Below are 8,173 nucleotides of genomic sequence, written 5' to 3'. Positions count from 1 at the left end.
TGTTAATCTTATCCTTAGATCTCATCTCTTCCTCCCTTTTCATTTAGTCATAATAACATTTGCTTAATTTGTAAAGCTATGGTTAATATAGGATATTTGCTGATGATTATGGCTAAATTTACCAAGTTTTAGTCTCTTAAGTATCTTACTTAGACTTGGACGTGCACCTAGGTGGCACTTGTAATGCATGCACCGTCCAAAAAGTCTTGTGTATATTCGTCTTAGGTACATCAATACATCATATATATCATATTATGTAAACATATGTACTTCGTATTAATTTATGATGAAATTACTATCTTGTATCTATTACTTGTCAACTAGTAACATGATAGCTAAATTCAAGCGTGGTTGTGGACTAATAAGAGTAGATAGTCAATACTATAAACCTGATTTTGTAGCCTATCGAACATACAAGTTTCAAGGTTTTTTTTTTTTTTTTTTTTTTTTTTTTTGTCAACTGAAAATCTATTAAGATGAAATAGGAAGAAAGTTTCAATGCTTTACATTCACCATGATGCACCAGATGAACATAGCTACACAATAATCTCCTGTTTGTATGTGGAAAAAGAAATTTTTAATAAGATTTACATATGTATTGAGCACCTGCCTGCAATGAAAAGGCGGTAAGCTCTTTGGCACGTTGAAATGTACAGCAAACAAGAGATTATATGACTGCTCTCATATAAAACAGATGATCTGCGATGATTACATATTGGCAGCTCCACACCTCTCTATCGAACTTGAGTTGTATGGTGATGTATAACGTCTATTAATACAACTCACACACTGAAACTCGCTTGAGCCTTCGTTAACGAGATTCCTCTTGCTCTGAGAAGGTGTCATAAAACCACAGCTTTCTCTATACTTTGTCCATCTCCAGGGCTTTTTTTCATCGTATCTCCACAGCCTGCTAGCTACTGAATTCAAGCTAGTCCTTACATATTTGACTGCCCCGATGACAAGCTCCCTGCACAATTAGGTAACAAGACTCAACATTAAAATCTAAACAACAAAAAAACGCCTTGTTTCCATTTATGACTATAAAGTACGTGGTATCCTTGATCTGTCAAAATTAAAAGAGGAGTAATTTTCAAACAAAGTCTCTATTATTAGGAAGATTTTAAAACAAAAATAACATAATTAGGCTAGATCACCTAAACCATCCAAGCAAAGGGGTGGAAGAAGGTAACCCCATATGTGCAACATCAAAAATATCCACGAACGCCAATCAGCTTATTTGGTAAGGTCTTGGGGCTGGGGTTGGGTCGTGGTAACCAAGACCTGGGATTGAACCACCTTCGTATCACTGCTTTTTGTGGATCCCTATAGACCAAAAAAATAATAATATGGAGAAGTCCTAGAATGTCTGATAAGCTTCAACAGTAAATTGTTATCATGCATGCTAACGTTAAAAGGTCAACATGTGTATTCTTAAAATTCTTAACCAGCAGTGATTTCTATGTGTACGTTTTGTTGCTGTTCTGTTTTCTCACTAGAAATGGCTTGGATTTTGTTGCGGTTCTGAATCCTCACTAGAAACGCCTTCAGGAGATAAACACCTTTTACCCTTCAAAACATCCAATAGACCTCTCTGGATGTCTAAACTATTTAATCCTAGCATACGAGCCAAAAGGAATGAATAATATAGAAAATAAAGACCTCAAAAAGTCATCTTCACATTTTTTTTTTCCATCTTCAGTAAAACATTGAAGCAACAAAGAAACGTCAACCTAGACACAAAGGAAAAAAAAAAAAAGGCAAACATCTGAGAATCCTAGAAAGCACTGCCTCTCCCTCCTCCATAGCAAAGCCCTAGGTTCAATTTTCATTTTAGGAGGGATGATAAAATTAGTCCCCAGCAGAGGTGCCCAAAATTTGGAGGTTGGGTAGAATTTACCTTGCACACGTTTTTTTATTTTTTTCTTTTTTTTTTAAAGGGAAGAAATACTTAATCCCAATCAGGATCTCTCTTTTAACTGTATATAATCCATTCTGGTGGGCCTTAACATACATTAACTTATTCTCCCTATTGCACTCCTTACTGCACCTCGACTGTCCTAGTGCACTTTTTAATGGTCTACAAAGATCAACTTTGAAAAGAAAATCAATTGAAACTAACAGTAATACGAAGTATATAAATTTCTCAATCAGCCATCATACAAGACAGCAACTTGAGTAAATATAGTCATAATTTGATAGCTTCAGGTCATAGATTTCAAAAGCTATAAATCAAATGGGGCAGAAGTTCAAATAAAGCTATATGGTATGAGAAACTTCTATTAGTTAAAAAAAAATAAAAAATGTAATTGTACACGCAACAAATGGCTTTTTTTTTTTAGAGTGGGGGTGGGGGGGTTGGCGGCTCAAATCTCCAAGTCAAAGGAAAAAATGTTGTCAACTAACAGGGAAGAAATACTTGGGTAGATTTTTACTTACAGCGGTGAGCAAGGAGATCGGCCACCATTTACATAGTACACAAACAAATAGGCATCATAGTGCTGACCCTCAATGAGGTAGAACCCATAAAGCCTTCTTACACATGTGAATGACATTTTCTTGTACAGATAGATAGCTGGAGTATTGTAAGATATAACATGTAAATATGCAGCTCGGCATGTTGGGATAGTTTTAGCATATCTTGTGACCTCTCTGATCAGTGCTGAAGCTGAAGAAAAAGGCAAAATGTGGTTACATCTGCCAATAAATCAGTAAGCAAATGCAGTGAGGACTTGAGGAGCAGGCACATACCAATGCCGAATTTCCTGTATGCTTCAACTACTCCCAGGGTGAGAATATACACTAGAGTTTGATCAGACTGGGTGGAGTCACATTTAACCAAATCAGTGATCTGCAAATCATAGGAACACAATTTAAGAATACTACATGAATATACCACTGCATGACATGTATATCACAGCTCATGAAATTTTGGGAGCCAAAATTTGCAGCAAACTTGTATAAAGCCCCTATTCTCACAAAACTCATGAAAGAGAGCTACACTATCAGCCTGTAAGAATCCTCCACCAGGGGTGTGGGTGGGGATTCTCCTTTTTATCAATGAGTTACACGAAAGCCTAGAATCATGTCCAAATTTGACTAAGGCATAGCAGTCAAGGTTTAGGCCATGGCTACCATATATCCCTCTTTCTCTTCAATTTACCAACCTGATATAACAGGCTGCATTAGGTAGCACAAGTTTAGAGGCGCACGCAATGTGTGCACAATTATCCTCCCTGCTCTTAATACTTCGTACATAAAGTTATCTGTATACTTTACTTATTTGCATAAATGGCATATTGATATAATTTATTACTCCGTATTTTTTATGATTAGTAGATGTAAAAATCCATTTAAGGGATGAACTAAAAAAGAATACCATGCAAAAAAAATCCTACTCCATCCGTCCCTAAAAGTTCGACTCTTATGGCCAAAATTTAGTCCCAAAATGATCATCCCATTTGCATTATAATAACCTCCAATTTGCAACAATATCTGAGCAAAATTAGCTTCCCCATGTAAAATTTTGTATTTCCATGTACTTTATTACTTTCTCTCTCTACTTTTTTGCAAATCCCATGTAAACTCACATTTTCAATGCACTTTTACTACTTATTTAACTTTCATAATACCCGTGAAAATTGCCCATAAGGGTCGATCTTTTAGGGACGGAGGGACTAGATTTTACTTTTACACGGGCTTAAATATTTTTTTTAAGCATTACACGGTCTTAAATAAATTTCATTGTATTTACTTATCATTTAAATCATACATATTTATAAAATAAGTTTCAATATATTTCTATCATTTAAATTAAACATTCTTGTAAAATATGTGCACAATATAAATATTCGTACTACTAATTAAATTATACTACTAACTTTTAAAACACTAAGTGTGAAATTTATATCACTAAATAACTACCCTGAAAGGAGTTATCATTGTAAATTTATGGACCAGTTAAAAATGGAAGTTATTTTTTAAGATTAAACTTTAAATAAATTTTAACTATTTATTAATTATAATAAATTTTTTGAAGAGGGGTAAAACGGTCCACTCAAAAATTCCCAGCCAAAAACACCTCTTCTCTTTATATATTACATAGATATACCCCATACAATTACAAACAGTATTGCATTGGATAAATTAATTGATTACATAACAAACTACAAGTGATAGCTAGTGTAGCTCAAATGTCAAAACATAACAGAAGGTTTTCCTGAATCCATGTAGCTGATTATTGAGCTTGCCCATTACTGTTGATATATCTATCAGAAACAAAATCTCATCCGATATTCCTTGTGGACTATACCCCTATAGGGTAGCCTGATCACCCAATCAGCCATATATCATCTACCTATCACACTATCAGTAGGAATTAACAAATCAAACTGAACTAAAAATAGTTGTTCAATAAACACTTATCAACTATACGATTTCAATTTCCAACTATATCAGGCAATCAACAACATTAAGCAATCCTATTAAATCAAGAATATAGTTCCAAAATAGAGAGCAGCATGTCACGACCCACACATCCCCACCCCTTACTAGGGTCATTGGGCAGCAAGCAACAATCGTGGCCTAGGGGCTTGCCCTTGGTGCCCAGTTGAGCACCTTCCCCTGTAGAGCTTTATTTAGCCCAGGTGGTGTAATCCTAGTGAACACCCAAGTGACAGTAACACAATAATTGGCCATTTGGGGCCCAAACAAAGTCCGATGGAGCCCAAACTTGGGGGATCACCATTTTTGGGTCTAATGAACCTCATGGTAGTGTTGGATTTTGAAGATGGGGCCCGGAAGATTCCAGAAGGTTCAAGGAGGCTCGGGATACACTCGGAAGCTTCTAGAACCTCCTAGGTTATCCTTGCATAATCTGTAAATACTAGAATTGTATAGAGCATTCTGGAACTTTGTACATAGGAGGAATGTACTCAAGAAATGTATAGAAAACTCTAGAAAGGCTAAGATCTAGAACCCTCCATTGGAGGAGGTTAGTGAATGTTCTAGACCATTCTTAGAGCCCCATAAATAGGGGACTTGGCCTTCATTTGGAGGCATCTCAGAAAAAGCACTTGTACACACTCTTTCTCAAGCAATCAAAAAGCCTTCAAAGTTAATATTCTCTTGTATTCTCACATTCTCTTAGCTTTCGCTGCACACTCTTGCTTAAAAGCATTTCGGGGTAAAGCCTTGACTAGCATCCAAGGGAGGGAAGTTAGTGGGCTAGCGTGCTTAAGACTAGGGGGATTAGTCAGCACGTGACAAGCAGCTGCATAAATCATACACTCATTTACAACTTTACAGAAGCATCAACATTCAAATATCTGGCATGCTAGTTGTCACACATTCACACCAACGCAAACCAAGAGGCATACCTCACTTTCTCTTGCTAGAACGATCTTTATGGTGACAAATCCAATAAGATCATCACTTTGAGCACCGGGTCTACTACGATCAACAGCTCCCCATGAAATTATTTCACGGCGATTTACAACATTGTGAAAGAACTCAGGCTCATACCTTAAAGAATCAAAATCAGGTTATTGCACAAAGCTTACATAAGTTAGATAAGCATAAAAAGGGGAAAAAAAAAACAGATAATTGCATAAAAACTAACTAAGTAAAGAAAGGATAATCCACCTGATGGGAAAGAGATCTGCATGAAGTTGTTGGAGAATTCCTAAATCAGAGGGTCCAATTGGTCTGTATGCAATAAATGGACGGTGGGATATCTTTCGGCCTATCATGGAACTCTAAAGCATTAATCTCCTGTAATATATTGATATATGTTGAGACAACGGATAACAGTTTCTTCTTCCATCTATGAGACTTCAGCTAAAAAATCTGACATAATAATTTCCACAACCTGACAATATCACTCGGCTTTCAAATATCTCCATAGTTCAAAATATCTGGAATTGGCAAGAAGAAATATGCAAGCTAATTTAGTTCAGAATCTATGGAAATAACTTTACGTAGCCATATACTATTGCACATTTTGCACATCAAACCAAGACAATTCTCACAAATTATAGACACAATCCATCTGTCAAACGGAAACACATAAATGACGCTATCTATGAATCTCCCTATGTTCATACAATTCACAAACTTTGATGGTATCATAGATGGTTTCTTGTGATTTACCTATTAAAGACTTTTCCTCATTCATATTAATGCTACCTTTAAAAACTTACAAAAGGAAGGTTGTAATAAGTAATAACCAGACTCAAGCCAATGACCGCATCAAGCCCAAGTTTTGCAATCTTTATATATTAACTCTCTTCAAAGCAACTGAAGTGATTAAATAAAAGTAATCTAGAACTAAAAGTTTTCAACTTCAATTTCCAAATCAATACTCGAAAATCTAGCAATTTGGCCATTTGACATTTCAAATTACAGCCATTTTTCACATTTTGAAACCCAATTTACAGCAGACAATCAAACAAACGACTACAAATGTTTTGGGCGGCCTGTAATAGCCTAGGATCAAATCTCGTCTACTTCGTTATCTTCACACTATCTACCACCAATAATAAATAGATTTTTTTAAAAAAAATAAAAAATCAGCATCCCTTCTCTTATATAAAACTAATCGTTTTGATTATACGAATCAAATCACAAGGCAGCAACATCAATTTTATCCCAAATTAAAAAAAAATAAAAAAAAAAAAAAAAAAACAGTAATAATTAACTAATTAAAATACAAAAAAACAAGCAATTAAACATTTTATTAAGTATCGAATACTTTATAATCAATGGAAAAGAATAAATTCTAATTACAAACAGTAAAATCTTCTTCAAGAATTGAATTTTCGACAGAAAAATACCTGCGACAGGAAATGGGATTGAGTGTGACAGGAATTTAAGGTTATTAGATTCGTTTAACTGTAGAAGAAGTATTTGTAAATTTCGATTTTTTTAAAGAAAAACTTTTGAAGAGAGAGAGAAATGATGAAGATTGGAGAGGGTTTAACCTTGGAGAATTCCCAGATTTGTGTTTTGAGTTTGATACTTTTCTTTTGATCTTCAGTAGTTTTTGTCTCCTGTTTTGTTTTTGTTGACTTTTCAATTTTTGTACGTCTATCCCTTGTAATTAACATCTTTGAGTTTGGCTCATTTACGGTTTATCGGTTTATCCTTCAATTGAAGTTTAAGTAACTTAAAGGCGCTATTTGACGTAGCGTTTTAGATAGCGGTTAGCGTTTGGACTAAATCAAAACATTAGTAGAAAAAAATAAGTGTGTATGATTAGCTAGCGATTTATGTAGCGGTTAGCGCCTTAGCGGTAGAGGTAGCGTTTAGGTAGCTTTTATCAAACGTTAATAATATTAGCGTTTGAAAAGTAACAAGTAGCTTTTGACAAATTTTGTTTACTTTATAAATATTATGCATGTAATTTTACTGTATTTTAACATTTCAACCGCTAGTTTTACAAAACACTCATACTATTAATCGTTACATTGCCAGCTAACCTCTACCCGCTACTATTTGACCACTATTTGCTACTTTAACAGCTACCCGCTACTCGATCGCCAAAAGCTACCCGCTACCGCTAGTTTTGCCAAACAGAACCTAAGTTGCTTGAAAAGAATTTTGTTAATTTTTTTTTTTTTTTTGAACTACAGGAGATGAAAAAAAAAGAAAAAGAAAAAAAAAGGAAGAACTAGTGATTTCAAGAATTAGTGACTATTTTGTTAAAAAAAGGAAAAAAAAAAAGAAAATAAGAGGTGACTTCTTAATTATGTAATTTGTATGTGGTATTGTTTATGATCTTAAATATCATAAAGGATTTCCTACATCTTAATAATACCTCGAAATACCAAGTTAATGATCCACATCATTTAACCAAACTCACTCTTTTGGGGCTTTAGAGACTTATTGATAGGCTTATTATGGTTGTAAACCAACTTGTATGATCTTAAGAGACATTCACAACATTCACTTTAATTTTAGAAAAATTTCCCAAAGTTGGTTCAAAATTGTGGATTATAACCTTCAATTTTAGACAATTTTAGAATATTTTGGGTCTAGAAAGGAAAAAAAAAAAGGTAATGATACTTTCCACCCCACGGGATCATTTGAGTGGTTAACATTGTCCAGTTTGTTTTTGAAGTGTCAATATAGCCAGTTTTGTACGAACCTCCCTTTATTAACTCAAGGCCACCCG

The 8,173-nt window shown here is 34.6% G+C and overlaps 1 protein-coding gene across 5 annotated transcripts; it reads right to left on the bottom strand.

The window, feature by feature from the left end:
• Positions 1–426: 426 nt before the first annotated feature.
• LOC110717502 (histone acetyltransferase MCC1-like) lies at positions 427–7,118 on the bottom strand. 5 transcript variants are annotated; one of them, XM_021896216.1, is made up of 7 exons: positions 6,834–7,113; positions 5,870–5,915; positions 5,644–5,772; positions 5,379–5,523; positions 2,752–2,851; positions 2,440–2,668; positions 427–970 (listed from the first exon to the last, which is right to left on the bottom strand). In XM_021896216.1, exons 3-7 carry the CDS (start codon positions 5,748–5,750, stop codon positions 709–711), a joined length of 843 nt encoding a protein of 280 aa, XP_021751908.1. In that variant the 5' UTR covers positions 5,751–5,772; positions 5,870–5,915; positions 6,834–7,113; the 3' UTR covers positions 427–708. The 5 variants fall into 5 exon arrangements, 4 of the variants coding, with proteins under 4 accessions (XP_021751908.1, XP_021751909.1, XP_021751907.1 ...); XR_002510755.1 differs by adding an exon at positions 1,158–1,326 and having other exon boundaries at positions 834–970; positions 5,644–5,915; positions 6,834–7,118; XM_021896217.1 differs by lacking the exon at positions 5,870–5,915.
• Between the last annotated feature and the right edge of the window lie 1,055 nt (positions 7,119–8,173).

This window comes from Chenopodium quinoa, unplaced genomic scaffold (genome assembly GCF_001683475.1).
Source record: "Chenopodium quinoa cultivar QQ74 unplaced genomic scaffold, ASM168347v1, whole genome shotgun sequence".
In the NCBI taxonomy this organism is placed as follows: domain Eukaryota; kingdom Viridiplantae; phylum Streptophyta; class Magnoliopsida; order Caryophyllales; family Amaranthaceae; genus Chenopodium; species Chenopodium quinoa.
The sequence above is the reverse complement of the archived record's forward strand: the minus strand, read 5'-3'. Positions and strand labels throughout refer to the sequence as shown.

Excerpts from the sequence above, each read along its gene's own strand:
- LOC110717502 (XM_021896216.1), bottom strand. The coding sequence starts at position 5,750 with ATGATAGGCCGAAAGATATCCCACCGTCCATTTATTGCATACAGACCA. Across the intron at positions 5,524-5,643 it reads GCAGATCTCTTTCCCATCAG|GTATGAGCCTGAGTTCTTTC; the intron begins GTGGATTATCCT and ends TGATTCTTTAAG. Across the intron at positions 2,852-5,378 it reads TTCTAGCAAGAGAAAGTGAG|ATCACTGATTTGGTTAAATG; the intron begins GTATGCCTCTTG and ends TATGATTTGCAG.